Below are 25636 nucleotides of genomic sequence, written 5' to 3'. Positions count from 1 at the left end.
AATGACTTCCAACTTTTGCTACTGATAGCACACTACATTCAACCTTCTAGCTGGCGCCTCCATAGCCAGGTGGGCAGGAGCAGCAGTGCGTAGCACACGCTTCGTGATTAGACCGGGGTTTGAGCCCATGCCCAACAAATACGGAGAATGCAGAAAGGTCAGGGAATGACCACCGCATATCCCTGGAGCAATATGGCCTTAGTTGCTCATCATCATCATCATTAGCCATTTTCAATCCACTGCAGGATGAAGGCTTCTCCAGCAACTTTCCAGTTCCTTCTGTTTTGAGCACTGGCCATCCATTTACTACCCACAAACTCATGAATTTCATCTATGCATCTTCACCTTTGTTGCTCATCATCATCATCATTAGCCATTTTCAATCCACTGCAGGATGAAGGCTTCTCCAGCAACTTTACAGTTCCTTCTGTTTTGAGCACTGGCCATCCATTTACTACCCACAAACTCATGAATTTCATCTATCCTCTTCGCCTTTGTCTTCCAGGTTTTCTTCTAGCTCCTCTTGGATACTATTCTGTTATTTTCTTAGTCCATCTGTCATCATGTCTTCGAGCTATGTGTCCTGCCCAAGACCATTTTAGTTCTTTAGTTTTGATAAGAATGTCCTTTACTTGAGTTTGCTGCCTAATCCATGTGTTTCTCTTCTTATCTAACAGTCTGATTCCCAATATAATTCGTTCCATTCTTCGCTGTGTAGTTCTCAGCTTCTCTTCCATTCTTTTGGCGAATGCCCAAGTTTCACTTCCATAAGTCATGGTGGGGAGTATACATTGGTTCATTATTTTATGTTTCAGACAAACTGGGATATTGCTCTTCAGTATGTGACTATATTTCCTGAATGCTATCCATCCAAAATTTATTCTTCTCTTGACTTCTAGCTATTTATTATATTACAGCTAATAACTTGTCCCAGATAAGTATATGACTCCACCTTTTCAATTACTGTTCCTTCAACCATTATTTCCCTTTCTGTGGCATACTTGTTCATCATTACTTATGTTTTAGCCATATTCATCTTTAGTCCAAAATCCTTACTAACTGTGCATAACTGATTAAGATTTTTCTCTAATTCTTTGGGATCGTGGCTTATGACCACAATGTCATCTGCAAATCGTAAATGGTTTAGGTACTCTCCGTTCACACTGACTCCTTTCTGCGACCAGTCTAATCTTCTGAAAGCTTCCTCAAGGGCAGCAGTAAACAGCTTCGGAGATATTGTGTTTCCTTGTCGAACTCCTTTCTCGATTTTAAATTTCCTACTGTCTTTGTCTAGTCTAATAAAGAAGGTAGCACTCTCATATATTTTCTTCAAAATCATAATATATGGGATACCTATGCCTTGTCTTTCCAGTGCCCTAAACATTGCCGTATGCTGTATGGAGTCAAATGCTTTTTCATAATCCACAAATGCCAGGCATAATGGTGTTTTATATTCATTTGCTTTCTCCATTAGCTGTGCTATTACGTGAAGGTGATCCATAGTTGAGAATCCTGTCCTAAAGCCAGCTTGCTCTTTCGGTTGATTCTCATCAAGTATTCTTTCTAATCTTAGTAATGACCCTTGTGAACAACTTGTAGATGTGGGATAACAAGCTAATTGGTCTATAATTTCCAATTTCTACTTTATCTCCTTTCTTATGCAGCAAAACTATGATTGCATTATTCCACTGCTTAGGCGTCACACCTTTTCGAATGCACTTTGTGAAGAGCCTTGCCAGTTTTTGTGTTATGTCTCTTCCTCCCAATTTTAACAACTCTACAGTAACTTCATCTTCCCCCGGGGCTTTCTGATTCTTCAATGCATGTTCTACCTCATCAGGAAGAATATCGGGTATGTCGTATGTGTTGCTACTTTGCAATCCATCTTCCCCACTGCTGGCATCATTCCCTCGTTCCTTGTATAATTCTCTATAGTAGTCTTCTGCTATTTGAATTATGCCTTCTCTGCTGTTTACAAGTACACCATCGCTATTCTTCAGTTTCAGTATCATTTGTCTTTCTGTATTACTGCTCACGGCTGTTGATTTAAATCCTTTGTTTTCCCTTAATGCTTGTTCTAATTTTCTTATGTTAAATCTTCTTATGTCCTCTCTGAGTCTCTTTCTAATGGCTCTGCATAACTCAATTTTCTCCCTGTCAGTGTTTTTCTTGCTCTTCATTTGTCGTCTTCTGTTCATCAAGACGTGTTTCTTGACTAATTTTTTCTTCTTTGGATTTCTTTTTCCCTATAGGTTTCTTGGGCTTTATCACTTTCAGAAAGTTGTAATATTCCTCGTCGATATCTTGGTTCTGAGTCATCTGCAGAAGCTCAAACTTGTTCTTAAGTTCCAGTACATACTGCTTTTTCTCCTCTTCTGTTATCTCAAAGACCTTTGTATTATTTACTCGAGTTAGTTTTTTCTTTTTCTTTCCTACATCTATATCAAGTGTACATCTTACCATTCTGTGATCACTTCCAACATTTACCTTATTCAGGACGGTAACATCATTCACAATATATCTTCTGTTAGTGAGGATGAAGTCGATTTCATTAGTTGTTAATCCATTTGGACTCTTCCATGTCCACTTTCTGTTCACCCTTTTCTTGAAAAAAGTGTTCATTACTGACAGTCCTTGAGATTCTGCAAATTCCACAAGTCTTTCACCTCTTTCATTTCTTTCACCAATTCCAAAATTTCCTATAGTTCCCCTTTCTGCGCTGTTTTGTTTTTTTCCAACCTTAGCATTGAAGTCCCCCATAATAATAGTGTAGTGGGTTTTCTGCTCATCTAGAAGACTCTCAATTTCTGTGTACATTTCTTCAACCTCTTCATAATCATGGCTCGATGTTGGTGCATAAATCATTATAATCTTTAGCTTGTACCACTTAGAAATCTTGAGTATTAGTCTTGACACCCTTGGTGATGTACTTTTAAATTCCAAAATGTTGTTTTTAAAATCTTTATGGACCAGAAACCCAACTCCACCTTCACTCCTTTCACTGTTTCCATTGGTGTACAGTAGATTTCCACTTGATAAACTTATAAGTGATTCATTTCTTCTTCTTGTTTCAGCCAAACTGATGATATTCCAATTCACATTTTCTGATTCCTTTTCCAGCTCTAATATCCTGGCTTCACTGATGATCTTACATTATAACAGGCCAAGTTCAGTTTCCGTGCATGGCAGCCTGGTCGTACCCAGAGATTCTTAGCACCCTCTGCTTCCACTCTGATCCTCTCGCTGCCGTAAGAGGGAGAGTGAAAGCTGCTGGGGACTGAGGGCCATTTGTTTTGTTGTGCTGTCATATGTTGGAGGGTTTGGTCTTTTTCTCTTCAAGCTGACCAGGTGTCTTGAAGAGAACCACTCTACATGTTCGTTGCCACGTAAGTGACGTAACAGGGCTTACCATCGAGAAGGTGTGCATGAGTGGATTTTAGGGAGGCAGGCCAACCGGACTTCTCCTAAATCTTCTGTAATAGAGAGATATTGGATCCATCAGTGTTTTAGGCTGAGTGTCTGATAACACACAGGATACCTGTTACCCTCTAAGCCCCCTTAGTTGCTAATGCTCCTAAAAAACAAATAACAAAACAAACAAACCTTCACAAACCTTGCCCTTCAAAAACAGCCTCAACTTCCCCAATATCCACCATCTATTTCTTAAATGCTAATATCTAGGTATTCTTTGTTTCTTTATCTAGCTCTAATATCTAGGAATTCTAGGTAACCAAGTTTTCTTGGTTACCTAGGAAATTTATTTTGTTATGTTGTTATTTGGTTTTTAGGAGCATTAGCAACTAAGGCCATATTGCTCCGGGGATATGCGATGGTCATTCCCTGACCTTTCTGCATCCTCCGTATTTGGTGGTCACGGGCTTGAACCGCAGCTTAATCAAGAAGCGTGTGCTACGCACTGCTGCTCCTACCCACCTGGCTACAGAGGCGCCTTTGAAGCAAGTATCATGTCAGACATAGAGAATGAACAGCAATATGTGATTCATTATTGTGTCAAAGGGGGCTTAAACACATTGGAACAGTTAAAGAGATGAATGAAGCATATGGTATTGAGTGTCTTGGTACGACAGCCATATTTAAATGGCACAAACAATTCAGTAAAGGCGATGAGTCTGTTGAAGATGACTCAAGACCTGGTGAGTCTTTCTCCTCAACAACTCCTGAGAAAATTGCAGAAGCCCAAGAAATCTTGGATGAAGACAGGTGAATTACACTTCTTGAATTAGTTGTTAGAATATCCATTTCATATGACAGTGCTAAAAAAAAAATCACCTGAAAATGTTGTGAATCTGTGCCCACTGGATTCCACAAAATTTGACTTCAGAACAAAAACAGCAAAGAGTAGACTTGTGCAAAGAAATGCTTGATCATTTTGAAATACAAGGTCAAAACTTCTTAAATCAAATAGTGACTTGTAATGAAACTTGGATTTCTCACTATGATTCAGAGACAAAACAACAGTCGAGTGAGTGGAAACATTCTGATTCACCAAGACTTAAGAAATTTCAAGCTTCTTACAAACAATTGGTTCTTGTGTTTTTTGAGATAAAAGGCATTCTTGTTACACATTCTGTGCCTCATGGAACAACAATGAATAACGAAGCATTCTCAGAGTCAAACTTCACCATGCTATTTGTGAGAAATGTCAAGAATTTTCCCATGTGAAGTGGTTTCTCCATCAAGACTGCCAGGCCCCATATGTGGCAGATGTGGTTCTGCCACATCCCCCTTATTCCCGGACTCAGTCCCATGTGATTTCTTCCTGTTTCTATATCTGAAGAAAGCTCCGAAAGGCAAGCATTTCGCATCCGACAATGATGCTCGCAGAGCCACAACGGAAGCACTTCGCAGTCTTTTGAAAAAGTCTTCCAAAAAGCATTTAATGCGTGTGTGTACGACAGTGACAAAAGGGTGTAAAGTTCAAAGGAGAGTATTTCAAGAAGGAGAAATCCACAAAAGATTAAGAGGATGACAATTAAGATAAGATCTTGCACCGGTCCGTGAATTAAATGATCACCCCCTCGTACAAATCCCAAATCCACCCTACCATGGAATATTTTTCCCAATCTAGGGGTGGTGTCCTGAAACCTAAGTTCCTTAACTGTATTTAAAAGAGGTCAGATTAATCTTAAAGTAAAGTCAGATTAATTAATAACCATCTCTTAGGAGGTCTCTCCATTCTCTGTCTAATAGACATTCAATTCCTGTTGCATGCCTTTACTACAGACACTATCATATTGAGCTTGAATTGGCATATGTAATTCCACCACTCTCTTCCAAACCAGTTCAAACAGATGCCTCAACTAGTCAACATCTACTTATTCTCCAACTCCAGACACAGAGAACTAACTTTTTCTCTTTCTCATTTATCCCTTTTACTTCTGTTCTCTGAAAGGTTGTTCCCTCACATGCATTCCCAAAAATTACAATATATAGAAATTAAAGTCTAATTTCAACCGGTATCTTCTATCTTCTCAACCTTTATAGAGGAGAGGGGGGAAATCATAAAAAATATATAAAATAAAATAAATTACTAGATTTACTATATAAATTAATAATTTAAATTAGAAACAGTGATAATAAAGTATTAAAAATTTACCTTTATATATTTATAAGATATCGCCATGCACCTTTTCTAACATCACTAATTTGTTAAAAAGCAAATCTGGGTCAGAAAAAATTACATTCTTACTATATATCTCATACTGTGAAATTCTTCACACGTGAAGTCTATTGTTACTTACTGTTGTTTAGTGCTGCCACCCAGATTGCACCATTTATCAGATGACTGTATTCTCATCTGGATAGGTAGGCACTCAGAGTGTAAGAACTGAAAGCTCAGTTGTGAAATATCAACACAATATGACAGATGCTAAAAAATATACAATATTAAGGCCATATAAATTTAGGTTAAGTTACAGCCTTATTTTATGAGTAACTCAATATACAGGGTTGTTGAAATTAAAGTATCCCTATGTAGAGGGCACTGGAGTGAGTTCTAAGGCTCGTACTGAAGAGAAATTTGGACAACAGGTACAATAAAGAACGCGCTCACCATTTATTGGAAAAAAAAAAAATCTGTTACAAAATTTGTCACTATATGGCACTGTGGGAATATAAATCACTTGAACAGAACTACAATTGTTCAACATGTCCTCCATTTTGGTCAACAACAGCTTCCATTTGAAGAACAGCATTTTCTACAGCAGAATATAACATGTCAACTGGAATAGCCAGCACATGACGTCTAATGTCCTTCAGATCTGCCAGAGTTTGACATCCTTCCTGACACAGCTGGTTCTTCAAAAAACCCTACCAGAAGTCACATGGGGTGAGGTCCCAGGGTGGCCAAGATGTCTGTAAACAACGGCTGATGACCCGTTCGTCTGTAAAGTGTTGCCTTAGCAATCTTTGGACACAACGGTGGATGTGGGGTGATGCACCATCTTGCATGAATATGGTATTCTTAAGGGACCCACGTTGTTGCAGTTCTGGTATTGCAAAATTTGCCAACATATCATAATATCACTGTCCAGTGACGGACAGTGATATTATGAAACAGGTGCTGGGTCCAGTCGGTGTTACCTGTTCAAAAAAATATGGCCCAATCATGAATGAGGCTGTAAATTCACACCACGCTGTCACTTTTGGAGAATGCAATGGAACCTCTTGGATAACTCGAGGGTTTTCTGTTACCCAAATGTGACAGTTGTGCATATTCACTTGTCCATTTAAGCAGAAGTGGGCTTCATCAGTCCAAAGGATGTTCCATGGCCAAGTGATATCCACTGTCATTCACGCCAGAAACTGAAGTGCATATGTGAAACGAATATCTGCATCACCATGCTTTAGCTGCTGTAGCATGTGCATCTTGTAAGGATAGTACCACAACACCTGATGCATTACTAGCCTTACAGTGGAATACGGCATGTCCACTTCACAAGAAACAGCTGGCACACTTGGACCACCACATGGAGATTGATTTGATAAATCCACAACAGCCATAGCGACATCTTCAACACGAGAGGAGTCCACTCATTTTCGACCTCTACCTGGTTGAACACCAAGATGTCCTATTGCTTCAAATTTTGCACAATCATTTTGCAGACAGCACAAACAGTCATAGTGCCAGGCTTATGCGCTTCTAACGACGGAATTCTCTGATAGCCGCAGCTGCATTGTTGCTGTTCTGATGGTATAGCTTTACTAATAACGCCTTTTCCTGCAATATTGTTGGCATTGGTGCTGTAGTGCAGGCAAACATCTACTGTATGATTTTCAAGAGAGTGCTTTGCTTTTATACAGTACAGTAGAGCTGAGTAGTGGTGCTGTGGCAATAACTCACGATTATGCAAATAACATAAGTTATTTGCATAATCGTAACTGAGATAGTTGCACGCCATACAGTGAAAATTTTGTAACTAATTTTTTTTTTTTCCAATAAATGGTGAGCGCATTCTTTATTGTACCTGTTGTCCAAATTTCTCTTCAGTATGAGCCTTAGAACTCGCTCCAGAGCCCTCTACATAGGAATACTTTAATTTTAACAACCCTGTACATATAAGAGAGTGGTACCACACCACATTTTTTCAAATGTAGCTAAGCTGCTAAAAACAAAATCATATTTTAAAAAAAATCACATTCTTATTATACTATATATGGTTTGTATATTAATGTATCTATATTAAATGCTAAACTAAAAAATACAAAAAAAAAAAGAAGAAATTCTAGCATACCTGTACTAACTTTATTGAAAGTTAGTGACTCAGCCACCCTTCCACCAAGAGCCATGCACATTTTTTCAAACAGCTAAAATAAAATTGACTTGTTATATATATCTTTTATTTTGTCATTATTATTAATAACTATTGAATTCACCTGTAACATATTTATTTAAATAAATAATAATTTTATAAAATATGCTTATTTAAAATAAATGCTATTTCTTTCTGCAATTTTTTGGAAATGCAAGGCAATAAATAGTTTCAGTGATCTTTCCCAATGTTTCTTCTAGTACGAATCTAACCTCTTAAGCAACGTGTTTGAGGTCTTGAATTGCATGTTTTGAGAGCACCTTCCTTTGATATGGCCCCATTTTATATATAGGTCAATACGCTTAATAGCAATCCCCCAGAGGAATGAGTAAAAATGGTTATAGTGAAATTTATAAAATCAGCAAAAGATTAAAGTTTAAAGATTTAATATAATTTTACTATTACAGTACAGGTATAATGTAATTCAGAATATGTACTAACATCATTAAACAAAAAAGATTGTATATTTTGCATTGACTGTACAGTTATGTTATTGTTATTTGGTTTTTAGGCGCATTAGCAACTAAGGCCATGTTGCTCCGGGATATGCAATGGTCATTTCCTGACCTTTCCGCATCCTCCATATTTGGTGGTGATGGGCTCAAACCCCGGTCTAATCAAGAAGCGTGTGCTACTTACTGCTGCTCCTTCCCACCTGGCTACGGAGGCGCCGACTGTACAGTATAATAATATAATAAAATCTTTTTGGTTTAATTGATACATAGTTGGCAATGTCTTCAAATCTTTAAAGCATCAGGATTTCTGGGCTTGGCTTTTCCAATGATTAAGACAGGAAGCTTCTCTGTGCCAGGCACAATTGCTGCTAGGAGAATGGTAATCCATTTGGTATGTATTTTTTCTGTCATTCATTTCTCACTTTTAAATTTTTAAAGGAAATTAACATGAAGTGTTGTGCAAGACTATCTAAAATGTGTAACAATGGAGACATTGCATGATTCAACAAAGCATATCATGTTTACTCACATGGTTGAGATATACACAGAACTAAAAATACCAATGTGGGGAAAAAACTCAAAATCATTACAAAGTGTCTTGTGCTCACTGACAATAACAATTTAGTGAGTACCTTGTTCACTGAAGATAATCAAACCATACTTGTTTGAGTGTGAAAGAAAAAAAAAATTCACAAAAATTCCTCAAGAGCAAATAACATGTCTCAGACATGTTTTTGGACAGAAATAGTAATGTCCCTTTTCTAGAAAGAATGTAGTCCCAACAGGATGACAGTTCTGATCAGTTGGAATGAACATCTGATGTTCATTCCAACTGATCAAGACCCAAATCCTATTCTGAGTTTACATACAAAACATTCAATTCAACACTCCAAAATTTTAAACAAATATAAAACTACATCAAATGAATTCTCACACCCAAAGAAACATTAATAATTAAACGTATCCAAAATCAATTGCCAAGGTGTTCCACAACCTGATCCCAAAATGCATCAAACCACTGATAAAGGAACCATGAGTGAAATTTCCATTAAAGCATCCTGTTGACATGGGTGGACAGTGCAGTGTTGAGTCAGTTTGGTGTGACATAAGCACTGGGAAAACCAAGTTGACAGCAGAAGTGTGTTATAGTCCAAATGAATCTGATGAGTACAATGAACAACTATACAGAGAAATAGAGTGGCCCAGTAAATCAGATTAACATTAGGAGAGGCATGCAATGCAAAAAAGCAAGCTTTGCAGCATCAGCCAAAAAAAAAAAAAAAAAAAACCTCTCCATTTTTCACTCATCTATTCACTCCAAATGCTTATCCAGCTCAGCCTTAAATTTATTTAAGCTATCAACTTCCACAAGAAATGAAAGTCTGTTCGCAATCAACTACCCACACACTAAAGGCAAATTTCCGGACATCTATTCTACAACTGTCTTTCCTCAGTTTGAATCTATACCCCCTCAGGTTCTTAATCTGGGCAAGAGAAAGAATCCCGTCAGCTTAGCAACCTGTTCAAGGCCTTATACACCTTAATCAGATCACATGTGCCTAGTCTCTTAATCACATGTGCCTAGTCTCCAGGCACTGCAATTTGCAGAACTTATGCCTATCTTGGTAAGAGAACCCCTTTGTTCTTCCCCTCACCAGTCCTGTTGCCCTACTCTGCACTCGTTCTAGCAACTCTACATCCTTTTTAAAATGTGGCCTCGAGTCCTGTACACAGTATTAAAGGTGTGGCCTGACCATTGCCGTCTATAACATGATAATCACCTCCTTGTCCTTGCTAGCAAAATTCCGATATATCATTGAAAAGGCTCCATGATCAGCTCTGGCAGCCTGTCTGCACTGCTCAGCGAACTTCATATCTGACTGGACAATTATCCCCACATCTTTTTCACTCTCCACTTCCCTCAGTGTAGTACCACACAGTTGGTACGTTTCTCTTGGGTTACTGCTACCCATATACAGTACTTTACATTTGTTAATGTTAAACTTCAGTTGCCACTTCTCAGCCCATTTGTCCAACTTATCTAGATCCAGTTGCAGTAGCATACTGTCTTTACTGTCATTAAAACCCCTTCCAACCTTTGTATCATCTGCAAACTTGGACATCAAGCCTGATTGTACCCCTCATCAATATCATTGAGGAATACATAAAACAACAATGGGCCCAGCACCGAACCATGGGGAACTCCATTAATAAAATTAGTCCACGCAGAGCAGTGTCCACTGATTACCACTCTGTCATCTCCCACTCAACCATCCCTTTATCCATTGTAGCAACTTGCCCTTAATGTCATACTGTTCCAATTCTGTAGAGCAGTCTTCCATGTGCAACAGTATCAAAGGCTTTCCTGAAATCCAAGTATATGATATCAAAATTATTTTATGCATCCAGTTCCTTTGTGACCACATCATAGTATCCAACCAAATTGGTCAGACAAGACCTCCCTTTAACAAGCCCATGCTGTGTCTTAACTACTACTGCAGTCTTGTCTAGATGATCCTGTAATGCTTCTTTAACCATTATTTTCCCTGGAACGCAAGTTAAACTAACAGGTCTATAGTTACTTGTGTCACCTTTTGAACCTCCTTTGTGAATTGGGGATACATTTGCACACGTCCAATCCATGGGGACCCCCCCCCCTTAGTCTAACGAAGCTCTCATAATTATGGCTAAGGTTTGCTTACTTCCTTTGTTGTCTCCTTTGATATAACTGGATAGATCCCATCCACCCCAGGTGCTTTCCTTATATTTAACTTCAACAATTTCTCCTCCACTTTGCCTAAAATCACAAGTTATTTAAGTTATTACAAAATCACTTAGCTCCCTGTTAGAGTTTGATAAACTTCTTGCATTCCCCTCCTTGAATAACTCTTGAATGTAGATGCAAAATACTCATTCAGTTTATCAGCTACCTGAGCATGATCATCATAGTCAAACCATCTATGTTAAGTGGACCAATCTGATTCATCCCTTTCCTTCTAGAGTTTACATAAGTATAGAACTCTTTGCTGTTTTTCTTTGCATCCTTTGCCAAAAATTTCTCATAATCTGCCTTCGCTTCTTTGTGACTTGATTACAGATTAACTCATATTTGCCATAGACTTCTGTGTCACATGATTATATATATGCATCCCATGCATTTTTCTTCTCTGCCAGAAGCCTAATTAAGTCATTTGACATCCATTTAGGCCTAAACCTTGAACAGTATTTCTTAGTTAGTATGAAAAGCCTAGCAACCTCCAAGATTATAAATGGGAAGGCTGCTAAGCATTCTTGCTAAAAGCCTAGCAGCCTTCCCATTCTTATTTAAAAGGCTTCTCATTTAGAGTTCACCATTGGTAACACCAGTTGATCCCACTGTATAGAATTTAAAAACTGTCTGAGACCACTCTAGTCACCTTTATGAAAGCAAAAGCCCTTTCATTTACTTTTCATATTATTTTAGCCTTTCATTTCACGAAAACAAAAACTCTTCCCTTTACCCTTGAAGGTAGTTACATTTTTAAATAAATCCCACATCAGTACACTGTGATCACTGTCACCCAGTGGTTCCTTTATCTGCAAATTCTTAATGCATGAATAATCACTGCTGATAATCAGATTAAGAGTATTACTCACTCTGGTTGCCTCTCGAACATGTTGCTGCAGAAAACAGTGATCCAATAATTTCACAAAAGTCTTGCTAGTGTGCATGTGACCAACACACAAGTTCCAATCAATATCTGAAAAGTTAAAATCCCCCATTATAAGACATTCTGATTTACTGGCCCACTATTTCTCTGTACAATTGTTCATTGTTCTCATCAGATTCATTAGGCCTATAACAACACCTACTCTCATTTTCCCTTTCCCAGTGCTTATGTCTCGTATGTCCTAGTGCTTATGTTTCTCTTTTATATACAGTCAAAGCTCCTTATAGAAACCCTGTTTTTAATATTCCACCACATTATAATGATGAGGTGGTAGGTCGTAGCCAATTCCCCACAAACCTAATGCTATTTTACAATTATTAGAACAAATTTGAAAGACAAATGAATTCTCTATGCCTATCCTAAAATCTTTGCCAATCTATCTTGTATTCACATTTCAAAATGAAAAATATTAAAGGTAATGACAAACTTGCAGGCTGAAATCATGAATTGGTGATTTCAGCCTGCAAAGTTGCGAGAAATCACTTATTGGCAATTTTTCAGAGTCATTAGCAATTTCTCATGCTTGTTGGCCTAATGAAATTAGCATTTCATTAGGCCAACAAGCATGCGATACAAGAAAGCAAGTTTATGCAGCATCACCAAAAAAAAAAAAAAAAGCTCCGATTTCACTCCTCCATTCATTCCATACTCCAGCTCACTCAGCCTTAAATTTATTTAGGCTATCAACTCCCACAACAAAAGATGGAAGTCTGTTCCACCAATTAACTACCCGCTGGCTAAAGACAAACTTCCGCACATCTATCCTACAAGGACTAATAGATTAACAGTAGCCACTGGCAGAGGTGGAAGTGATTCTTGCACTGCTTCTATTGAAATGAGCAGAAGCCTGAAAAACAAGATTCAGGATATTTCAGAGACTGCTGGGAGTCATTGCGGTACAAGTAAACACATGGGTTGTGTTAGGGTAGCTAAGAATAGAAACAGGTGCATGTATACCTGCGTGTACACCAATGCTAGGAGTTTGGTAAATAAATTTGATGAATTTGAGGTATTGCTCAAAACATCAAAGGCAGATATTGTTGGGATATCAGAGACGTGGTGTCACACAGATATAAGTAATGCGGAACTGGAATTTGGGGAACACAATGTGTATAGAAAGGATAGACAGGACAGGAGGGGAGGAGGGGTTATGCTATTAGTTAAGAAACACATAAAGTCCAAGGAAGTGAAGCCAGTCGACATCGATGGACAGGGCAGTGTCGAGTCAGTTTGGTGTGACATAAGCATAGGGAAATCAAAATTGAGAGTAGGAGTGTGCTATAGGCCTAATGACTCTGATGAGTATAATAAGATATTGTACAGGGAAATAGAGTGGGCCAGTAAAGCAGAGAGTCTTATAATGGGGGATTTTCATTTCCCAGATATTGACTGGAATTTGTGCGTTGGTCACTCGCACACTAGCAAGGCTTTTGTGGATTTATTGGATGATTGTTTTCTACATCAGCATGTTCGTGAGGCAACAAGAGGGAGCAATACTCTTGATCTGATTATCAGTAGCGATTCTTCATGCATTAAGAATCTGCAGATAAATGAACCACTAGGTGGCAGTGATCACAGTGTGTTGAAGTGGGATTTACTCAAGGAGGTAACTACCATCAGAGGTAAAGGGAAGGGTTTTTGTTTTCGTAAAGGCGACTATGATGGTCTGAGACAGTATTTAAATTCTATACAGTGGGACAAACTGATGATGTTACCAACAGCAAACTCAAAATGGGAAGCATTCAAGGAACTAATCTTGGAGGCTACCAGGCTTTACATACCAACTAAGAAATATTGTTCAAGGTTTAGGCCTAAATGGTTGTCAGATGAACTAATGAGACAGGTGGCAGAGAAGAAAAATGCATGGGATACAAATTAATGGGTGACATGGAAGCCTATGATAGATATAAGTTGGTCTGTAACCAAGTCACAAAGGAGATTAGGCAGGCAAAGGCAGACTACGAAAAATCCTTGGCAAAGGATGCAAAGAAAAACAGAAAAGAGTTCTTTACATATTTAAACTCAAGAAGGAAAGGGATGAATCAGATTGGTCCACTGGATATTGATGGTTCAACAGTTGAGGATCCTGCTCAGGTGGCTAACAATCTAAACGAGTATTTTGCATCTACATTCACGCATGAGGAGTTATTCAGGAAGGAGAATGATGTAGGTAAAGTAAACATTGGCAGTGAGCTGGATGATTTTGTAATAACTGAGAAGAAAGTGGAGGAGAGATTGTTGAGGATAAACATAAAAGAGGCACCTGGAGTGGATGGGATCTATCCAGTTATATTAAAGGAGGCAGCAAAGGAAGTAAGCAAACCCCTAGCCATAATTATGAGAGCTTCTTTGGACTCAGGGGAGGTACCCATAGACTGGAGATGTGCAAATGTAACCCCAATTCACAAAGGAGGATCAAAGGCTGACACAAGTAATTATAGACCTGTTAGTTTAACTTCTGTTCCAGGTAAATTAATGGAGGCACTGGTTAAAGAAGCACTGCAGGATCATCTAGACAAGAATTCAGTTATAGCTCAGACGCAGCATGGTTTTGTTAAGGGTAGGTCTTGCCTGACCAATTTGATTGGATACTATGATGTAGTCACAAAAGAACTGGATGCAGGGAATAACTTTGATATTATATATTTGGATCTTAGAAAGGCTTTTGATACTGTTGCACATGGAAGACTGCTGCACAAATTGGAGCAGTGTGGCATTGGAGGCAAATTGCTGCTATGGATAAGGGGATGGTTGAGTGGCAGAAGACAGAGAGTGGTAATCAATGGACACTGCTCAACGTGGACTAATGTTATTAGTGGAGTTCCTCAGGGTTCAGTGTTGGGTCCGTTGTTGTTTTCGGTGTTTATGAATGATATTGATGATGGGATATCAAGTTTAATGTCCAAGTTTGCAGATGATACAAAGGTTGGCAGGGTTGTCAAGGACACTACTGACACTATGCTGCTGCAACAGGATCTGGAAAGGTTGAGCAGATGGGCTGAGAGGTGGCAAATGAAGTTTAACATTGACAAATGTAAAGTACTACATATGGGAAACAGTAACCCCAGAGCAACGTATCAACTCTGCGGTACTACACTGACAGTGGTGGAGAATGAAAAGGACCTGGGGGTAATTGTGCAGGCAGATATGAAGTTCTCCGAGCAGTGCAGACGAGCTCATGGTGTCTTGTCAATGATATACAGGAATTTTTCTAGCAGGGATAAGGAGGTGATTATTCCCTTGTATAAGGCAATGGTTAGGCCACATCTTGAGTACTGTATACAGGTCTGGAGGCCTCATTTCAAGAAGGATGTAGAGCTGCTGGAACGGGTACAGAGAAGGGCAACAAGATTAGTGAATGGAACAAAGGGTTGCTCTTACGAAGAAAGGCTTAAGTTTTGCAAATTACAGAGTCTAGAGACTAGGCACCGGCGAGGTGATCTGATAGAGGTGTATAAGGCTTTGAATGGTTTGAGCATGCTCAATGCCAATGGGATTCTTCTTCTTGCTCAGAATAATCACCTCAGAGGGCATAAATTCAAATTGAGGAAGGACGGATGTCGGATAGATGTGCGGAAATTTGCCTCTGGCCAGCGGGTGGTTGGTTGGTGGAACCGACTTCCATCACTTGTTGTTGAAGTTGATAGCCTAAACAAATTTAAAGCTCAACTGGACAGGTATTTCGAACGAACGGAGGGGTGAAATGGGAGTGGTGTGTTTTTTTTTTTTTTTTTTTTTTTTGGCTGATGCTGAACAAGATGTAGATGATGATGGTATGCATTATAAGAACAATATTGCTAAACAGTTTGGCATTTCTAACTGGTATTCATCATGCTGAAAGATCGAAAAAATATTGAAACTTAGAGAAATCTGCAGCACTGGATAACATCAGAGCACAAAAGCCAAAATATTTGGATTTTGAAATGGTACTCTTGAAATGGCCAATGATGATGGGGGCAATAAATATTCCCACAGATGGAGATCATTTAAAAATTAAGGCTGAATTATTTGAGCATTGGATCAATATTGAAGATTATGTCTTCTGGTGGATGGTTCCATAAATTTAAGACTTTTCATGGGCTGTCTTTCAAAAAAGTGTGCAGTGAAAGTACAGTCATCAACACTGAAGCTATGAAGAAATGGAAGGAAAATTGTTTTGTTGACATACAACCAGAATGTTATCTTCAATGCTAACAAAACTGGACCCTTTATTTTTTATTTTTTTAAGTTGCTGATGGATAAACATTTAAAAGTGAGAAACGTAGTGGCAGGAAAAAGATTGCCGTTCTCCTAGTGTCAAAAATTTTAACACATTTTAAACATTTAAAGGTTTTATTATCATTAGAGAGGGTTTAAAATGACAAAAATTTGTGGGATTAAAAGTTTAAAATCATTGTTTAGCATCATACTTTATTTTCCCCCTCTTTTAAGGGCTATTCATGTCTTTTTCCACATGGATCATTCTTCTACTATCCAATGTTTCAATCATTCCATCCAACTCTTCCTCCTTGGCCTTCCTCTTTTATTCCTCCCAACTTAGTTACTATTCTTACATTTTGTTGGATGAGCTTTCTCTTGCTATCCTTCTAATGTTTCTAAACTAGATAAAGCTTTTTTGGTATGTTTTGTGGTATGTTATGAGGAACAGTTCCACAAACAGGAAAAAAAAGGGGGCAAAGTATGAAGTGCCTACTGTCCCCTCCATCCCTTCTCTTTATGGCCATCCTAAAGTCAGAGGTGCTGGCCACACACACGAACACACCAAATTTTGATAACAATTCTCTTGTCTGGTGCCCTAGCAAGAAAAATTTAGGGTTTTTCCACCTCTCACATAAACAATCTATACCACAACATCAGCTTCACACTCAAATAGCTCCATTTTTAATAACATGTGAAAAAGGATCAATGAACATTCCTAGTTTTAAATTTCCAATCCAAAAATCCCCCAATCCAGAAAGGCAGAAACTGCGAAGGGCTTGATCCTAAGGACTCTGCAGAATTGCAATCCCCAGGGAATAACCCAGGAGCTGAACAAGATCAGTTCCTGAAAAAGAGCGGAACATCAGGCTCAACAGGACTACAGCAAAGCGGACAGACAAAGGACAATTTCTTTCCTTTTCTTCCATCTGTGTGGACATGGGCATGCACAACTCCATTAACATTTTCAAGGACTGTACAGTAGCTGTTTTCAGCATTATATAAGACTAAAATAACTACATCTACAACAGGGATAGAATAACTGGAGACATCCCTGTCCAAAGATGTTAACTCCTATAGATATGCACTCCAACAATAACCTTGGAGGACCAAACACGTGGAAGAAAACAGGATCCACCAGAGACTCTCAGCAACCAAGATGACTCTCAACAAGCAAGCAGAAACAATCCACAGAATCCTACCCATCACTATGATATGAGAAGATACTTAAAGCAGGAAGTAATAACTGAGTTTACAGAACTCAGGATGACATGAATAATTTAATTACTACCATGAAAGATTTGCTGTGATGTTTACTAGATTGATAAGGTTTTCATAAAAAATGTTAACTAGACTGATCTATTTTTTACCTACTTTTTGGCTAGTCAAAGAGATTGATGGGAGTGATGTTATTTGGTTTTTAGGAGCATTAGCAATTAAGGCCATATTGCTCCGAGATATGCAGTGGTCATTCCCTGACTTTCTGCATCCTCCGTATTTGGTGGTGACGGGCTCGAACCCCGGTCTAATCAAGAAGCATGTGCTACGCACTGCTGCTCCTTCCCACCTGGCTACGGAGGCGCCGGATGGGAGTGCGGGATTGCTCTTCCCTATGGTCTATCTTCCAGCCAGAGAATATTTAGGTTTTTTTTTGGTGGGGGAGTTTGAGATTATACAGGGATCATTCCCATAAGGTATTCACTTGCCATTGGTGTTTGACCTTTTCACAATTGGGTTACCAAATGCATGTGGGCTCCTATAGTTTCTGATGGGGATGGGATCTGTTTTTGGAATTAGTTTTTTCATGAAATTTTGAAGTTTTGTAAAAATTAAACAACTTTATTTTCATGTTTAATTGCTAATATATCTTGATGTGTGTGTGTGTGTGTGTGTGTGTGTGTGTGTGTGTGTGTGTGTGTGTGTGTGTGTGTGTGTGTGTGTGTGTGTGTGTGTGTGTGTGTGTGTTCATTTTTGATATAAATGCTTTTAAATATTAACTTCTTCTTATTTTGACTTGATTACACAGTATTAAAGTATTAAAGTTTAAATTCCTATTAAATTTAAATTCCATTGAAGTCCTAAGCTTTTATTATCTAAGAAAATCATACAAAAATTGTAAAAGTTGGTTAAAAAATAAACTGGCAATAATAATATATTTTACATTTGTTTATATATCATTTAATTTGGTTTTGTCAACTTCTGGATCTGTATTCCAGATAATTTCTTCAATTTCAGCTTCTTTTTAGTCACAATCAGACAACAATGGCTGAGAGGTGCAATGTCCTCCTCCAACTTTCAAAGCATTTTCACATTAACATTTATATCAAAACTGTGTCTACTATTAGTTGGAAATACAGATAAAAGATGACAGCAAACACTGGCAAATTACAAGGCAATTAAATGAACACATCATTTGAAATATACTTGAAATGACCTTATAAAAACATTTATTATGGATATACTCCCAGAAATCTTCATATGACAAACGTAGCTCTGTATACATACTTCTGAAAAGGTTTAGCAGGATAGCTATGCAGCATATGCTTAGGTATACCTCACCCTAACTTTAACTTTTAGTTGTCATCAGTTTGAACAGGAGCAGTTTCAACATTGGGAACTTTAACATTAGGATTAGTGTAGGATAAATGTTGATGGTTATTTATTTAGATTTTGGGGAGAGGAGATAATTTATCCATTTTCATTTTATTATATATAAGATTTTTTTTTTTATGTTCCAGTTTTGAGATTTAGGAGTAACTGTGGTTTTATCATTGTAATCTTTTCCCCTTTTCTTTTTAACGTTTAATTTTATTGTGGTTTGATGATGGAGCACAAAGTGGATTCTGCAATATAGCCTGATGGTCAATTAACCAAATGGTATTAAGTGTTAGGTTATACAATATATATATATATATATATATACACACACACAGTCAGTCCTCGTGTAACATGTGTTTACACTACACAAATTCGATCATACACGATTTATAAATAGGGGAACGATATCTTATATAACATGAACCGAATTCACTTATGCACGATTCGCCTTTGTGTTTAGAAGAAATGGCAGTCAAACGCAGAATCACCCCAACCGAACGCAACAGGATAGGAATGAAGAGAAGATTCTGAAAATGTATTTATGTTTTTTATATCAGTGAAGGGGAAACACATTTCACCATAATAACGTAAAAACCAACACAATTCCAACTATCAGTATAATTGCAAATGCAATTGGATCGAATTTACTACCAGTTTATAACAGATTCCACTAGCAGAAACGCAACTGGAAATTGTTTTTATTGTTTTATGGTAGTAACTCCTAGAAATGTGCTTTAATAAAATGTGAGGTGTTAATAGTGTATCTCAGCCTTTATGGTGTTGTTTATTCAGTTGCTACACACGCGCAGCTTTGTTTATGTGTATCAGGCGTGCCGCCTCGTTTTGTAATTGTGCTTTGTTCCCTAAAAATGAGTAAAATACTTAAAAGGTGTGAAAAGGAAGCGTCCTGGTGAAGATACTGCAGATTCAGAGAGAAAAACAAAAGCAATATCGATAAACAGAGGCGGACTGGATCAAAAAATTCTTACCCGGGAAAATTTATGGTGGCCTCATACTAGCGTTTATGGCCAAAATCACACCGGCCTCTGGCCCACCGGGGTTTCCCCGGTAAGGCTTATGGCCAGTCCGCCTCTGTCGATAGAGAAAAAATATGAAATTGTGAAACGCTTTGAGAGAAATGAAAGACCATGTGATATTGCATGTGCTACAGACCTAAATAAGGCAACGCCGAGAATTAGAAAGAATGCAGAGAAAATAAAAACAACTTTCATAGCACGAACAACTCAAAGTGTAATTAAAATCCATTAGATTAAGACACAAAGAATTGGAAGAAATGGAACACCTGTCATCTGTTTTGATAGAAAATCAAACAAAAAACAAGTTTGCTTACGATAGAAGTAAAAGCATTAGCAATATTTTATTACGTAATAGTTGTAATAAAATGCGTAAGTATTTTATTACGATTATTTATTGTGTTTGGTAATGTTTTGGTTACAAATGTGTGTTCAATCTTGGGTGGTCGGCACCTAACCCCATTTTTCCCATAGGGCCTGTTGTTTATATTGCATGATTTTGCATTGCACGAGGGTTTCTAGGAACGCAACTATCGTGTTATACGAGGACTGACTGTATTTAAATAATGGCTTAAAAGTTTAACGTAAATTAAGAAAATAAATAAGTAAATATTAAGCTATCATTAGAGGCAGAAAAATGCACATCCTCCACATGAAGCCCAGATATATCCGATAATTCAAAATAAAACAAAACATAAGCCAGTAGTATGGCAAAAACTGTAGAGCGAAAATTAACATAAAAATAACGTAGAATAAAATAAACCAACAGGGAGGGGGAAGTAAAGGTAATAAGACAAACAGTAGCCGATAGTCCCCTATATAATTTAGCACTTTAAATCCAATTAATAAAACCGATATAAAATTTAAAATAATGCCAATTATAATATAATTTAGCGGTAATCCCCTCGAAGGTACCAGTTCCGAAAAACATGAAATATCACCAAAAAAGGGGTTAAAAAAGAACTACTAAAAGAAAAACAAAATATCAAAATAATAGACTGACCATTATGCCCCATATCGACAGAGGACCACGAGACCAATAATGGTCATGGAATCGCTGCATTTCAATCACTATACAAATCGTTGCAAAGGTGAAAAGATTGAAGAACCAACCACCCATTCCTCCTCCGATCGATCAACAAATGCAGAGGATTTGCACGGTGGTGGTCCTTATGCAGCAAGAAATAATTTGTAGAATAGACAGCACTCTAGATCAGAGCCACACCACTGACATAATGTAAGCTTAGCCAGCTTATAAAAAGGAAAAGAATAGATGGCGGCATAGGTGCTGCTTATTTAGCATATCAACCCACTACTACCACTGATTTATATTTAAATAATGGCTTAAAAGTTTAACATAAAATAAGAAAATAAATAAGTACATATTATTTTAAATTTTATATTGGTTTTATTAATTGGATTTAAAGTGCTAAATTATATAGGGGACTATCGGCTACTGTTTGTCTTATTACCTTTACTTCCCCCTCTCTGTTGATTTATTTTATTCTACATTATTTTTATGTTAATTTTCACTCTACAGTTTTTGCCATACTACTGGCTTATGTTTTATCTTATTTTGTTTTATTTTGAATTATCGGATATACATATATATATATATACATATATTAGCATAATGAAGTAGTCAAAAAATAAAAATGGTACAAAATATAATACGAAAATTAAGGAAATAAATATAAAGCTATCATTAGAGGCAGCAAAATGCACAATCCTACACACAATGCCCAATGTACAACTGATATTAAATATTAAATCAAAATTAATGCCAGTAGCATGGCAAAACTGTTGAGCGAAAAATAATAAATTAAACATAATTAAACAGGGAGGAAGTAGAAAAGGTAAGACTAAAAATTGTAGCAGAAAATCTCCAAGTAAATTTAGAAAATCCAATTCAAAATAATAAATCAATTTTAAAATTTAGAGCCAATTACATGAGAATTTAGCGGTTCCCTCCCCTCGTAAGGTGCCAGTTCTGAATTACGTGAAATATCACAAATAGAGACTAAACTAACCACAGTAAAATAAAATAAAACCAAAATAACAAAAATAGACTGACCATTATGCCCCATATCAACAGAGGACCGCAAGGCCAATAATGGTCAGGGAATCGCTGCATTTCAATTGCTAGACAAATCGTCGCAAAGGCGAACCAATCGAAGGACCAGGTGCCACCCGATCCTCCAATCGAACTGCCAAATGCGGTTCGATTGGAAGATTTTAACAGCGGTGAATCCTTATGAAGCAAAAAATAAAAATATAGAACAGACAGACTAGCATGACTAATGACACAGACTAATGAAGTAGTTAAAAATTAAAAATGGTACAAAATATAATAAGCAAATTAAGAAAATAAATATAAAGCTATCATTAGAGGCAGCAAAATGCACATCCCTCCAAATGATGCCAATGTGGAGGAATTGTAATTCTACTAATAAGTAAAACTATGCTTCTCTTAAGAGTGTTTCTTATTCTATCTGTGATGATTCACATGACAGAGCAACATAAAAATGAACATAACCAATCAAGCACACCAAGATGAATTCATGCCATCACATCAATTCAACTAAATGTGGACCATTTATTGGTATGGCAGGCAGAGTATGTGTAGTATATATATATATATATATATATATATATATATATAATTATTCTTTTGTATTATGATGGTTCAGTTCGCACTTTATTTTTAATATTCTATTATAGTAGTTTTATTTAATTTCTTTCTAGTTTTTTTCTGTTGTCCCAGTAGCTGTTTTAGCAATGCATGGGTACAAACAGAGTACCTATTATTACCTATTAAACAGAGTACCTATAATAATATATATATATATACATATATATATATATATGTCTAATATTGTATTGTATAGTACACTTCAGTGCAATTTTTTTTCATATATTAGTGCTGTATCACAGTATTTTATTTCATTGTTAATCTATATAGAAAATGTTTTCCCTAGAATTTACAAAAGGTATGACCATTTCCAGATTTCAAAATAAAACCTTATCAATTGTTTGTTACATTGCATTTTATATTTAAGGTGCAGTAATGCATAATGCTGTATTTAATTCAGTTGAGCTGAGTAGTGGTTGAACCAACCAACATTTGGAACCCTATCAGAAAAAGTAAGTGTGATTTGATACCCTGTAGGTGGAAATGGAAATCACTGAGATTGGAACTAAGCTGCTAGTTTTGTGGACTGAAAAATTTTAGAAAACCAGCCGAGCCATTTCCCATAACAGTGAGCTCAGCCACAATATGAACAAATGCCCACAAAATAAGTTTGTTTTACTATGATAAAGACAGGGCGGGAGGAAAAGTAAGTATACAGTTGCCTATTTATATTTTTATAGGTTGATGCAACAATTCATGATGATAATTATTAATAATAGAAAAATTAACATTTTTAGGTTAATAGTTGTATCTGTCAAAAGATGTATAGCATTCTTCCATAAACCTATAAAAAATAAAATGGCAACTATATACCTACTTTTTTTTTTGCCCCACTCTGTAACATATACATATATTTATAGTAATGCATACATAAATTAAAGTGTGCAATGTATGTATTAAATGAAAAATGTAAGGATAATGCATCAAAAACATCCTCTCATTACATTACATAAGCTCAAAGGACAAAAATACAACTTGGGGTTATATTTTGTTTCTTCAAACTGTATAAGCTTGTTTTCTTGCATCATATGCCTCTACTAATGCTAATGAAGTTCTCAGAGCAATGCAGACAGGCTACCATGGCAACTCACAGGGTTTTGTCAATGAGATACAGAAATTTTGCTAGCAGGGATAAGAAGGTGATTATCATATTGTATAAGGCAATGATAAGGCCACATTGAGTACTGCATACAGGTCTGGAGGCCTCATTTTAGGAAGGATGTAGAGCTACTGGAATGGATACAGAGAAGCAACAAGATTGGCGAGGGGAATAAATGGGTGCTCTTACAAAGAAAAACTTCAGCTCTGCAAATTGCTGCATCTGGAGACTAGGCACCTGCAAGGTGATCTGACCGACATGTTTAATCCTTTGAATGGCTTGAGCAAACAGAATGATAATGGGATTCTTCCTCTTGCTCAGACTATGTACATGAGTGGACATAAATCAAATCAAGGAAAGATGGTTGCAGAATAAATGTGTGGAAGTTTGTCTTCAGCCAACAAGTGGTTGATTACTGGAACAAGCTTCCATCCATCACTGTGGCATGGGTATACTGAAAAAATTCAAGGAAGAACTAGACAAACTATTGGAGTGGATGGATAGGTGAAATGGGATTTTTTTTTTTTTTTTTTTTGGCTGATGCTGTATAAGCTTGCTTTCTTGCATCATTTGCCACCATTAATACTAATAATACTACTAATATAATGTGCAACAAATAGAAAATATTGCTCCTGATCGATAATTATGCAGCCAATAAGCCCGTTTCATGACTTTGGAGAATTTCAGAGTTGAATTCCTGCTGATAAAGTGAACTTTTATTTTGCAGCACCTGGATCAAGGTATTATCCAAAATGCTAAAGTGCATTCATTATAAGTCAAATTTATTTAGACAGATTTGGGTTTGGTTTTTAATGGCGCATTGGCAGCTAAGGCCATAATGCGGCAAGTCAAATTTAAAATGCTATTAAACATTTTGGTAGCCAAGGCTACCACGTCAAACAATTAATTATTGTGTTAAAAAGGTATAAAAGTAAAAGCATAAAACTTAGATCTTTGTATAAAAATTAATAAATTGTAAAAAATTAAAAACGTCAGACATATGGTGTCTGTCACCTATAATCTGACTGAGTGTAAATGGCTCAGTCAAATTATTAAAAGCAGTAAAATACAAGCGTCGTGCTTCTATAAAAAACAGGACATTCTATAAAAATAGAATGTCCGCCCTCAGCAAGTAGGAATGGGTTAGATGACTATGACCTATGCGGAGCAGAGCAAGAACAACTTCCTCTCTTCGGACACTGCGTAGACTGGACTGCCATTGCGAAATTACAGGCTTTATGTGATGTAGTTTATTTGTGGCCTGTCCGTGCCAAGAATCTTGCCATTGGGAATATAATTTAGAGCGTATTATTTGCCTGTAGTCTGTATAGGGGACTGACAGGCAATGATTATCCAGGGAAATGGCTGATTTGGCAGCGGTATCAGCCGATTCATTTCCCCGGATCCCAATGTGGCTTGGGATCCAGCAAAAGCGAATATCGAATTCTAATTTCATGAGAGAGAAAAGAATCTGCCGGATCCTGGACAGGATCGGATGAGGGTTAAAACTCACCGATACCAGGGCTTGTAACACGCTCAATGAATCGCAATAAATCATATACCTCTGGTAGTCGCGATTTTGAATGTGATCTAGGGCTGTTTGTATTGCATGCAACTCTGCAGTATATATGCTAGTTTCTTGTGGGATCTTATAGGATAATGTTTTGTGAGGGAACACAACAGCAGATCCCACACGACATTCTAACTTTGAGCCATCTGTGTAGACTGGCAGAAAGTCAGAATACTGCTGTCTATGTGATGCAAAGAGTTGCTGGTAGACAGATGGCGGTGTAGTAGCCTTCTCCCAGATCTTAAGGGAGAGGTCGCACGTTGGAAAATAAGCATGCCAGGGTGGAAAGAATTGCCTTGGGGACTGGGCAATGTTGTCTACCGTCAAGTTTAGCTCATTCAGCAGCCCTTGAATGCGAATACCAAAAGGTTTGTTGGCAGTCCGACGGGTGTTGTAGAGGTTTTCCCAGCGCGGCTCAAAAACAGATGGCCACGTGGGTTGATCGGGCA

At 37.4% G+C, this 25636-nt stretch overlaps 1 protein-coding gene across 4 annotated transcripts in view; it reads right to left on the bottom strand.

Annotated features, from left to right (window-relative positions):
• The window catches only part of Spg7 (SPG7 matrix AAA peptidase subunit, paraplegin), a 300063-nt gene that overhangs the window by 32879 nt on the left and 241548 nt on the right, over positions 1-25636 (bottom strand). For all 4 annotated transcript variants that reach the window (XM_090377613.1, XM_090377614.1, XM_090377612.1 and 1 more), the window contains one exon: positions 7755-7827. In XM_090377613.1, coding sequence (XP_090233739.1) covers positions 7755-7827 — 73 coding nt within the window. The remainder of the gene's footprint in view (positions 1-7754; positions 7828-25636) is intronic.

Source organism: Mastigoproctus giganteus, chromosome 7 (genome assembly GCF_048544385.1).
Source record: "Mastigoproctus giganteus isolate SK-2022 chromosome 7, ASM4854438v1, whole genome shotgun sequence".
Classification (NCBI taxonomy): domain Eukaryota; kingdom Metazoa; phylum Arthropoda; class Arachnida; order Uropygi; family Thelyphonidae; genus Mastigoproctus; species Mastigoproctus giganteus.
This window is presented reverse-complemented; position numbering and strand designations above follow the sequence as displayed.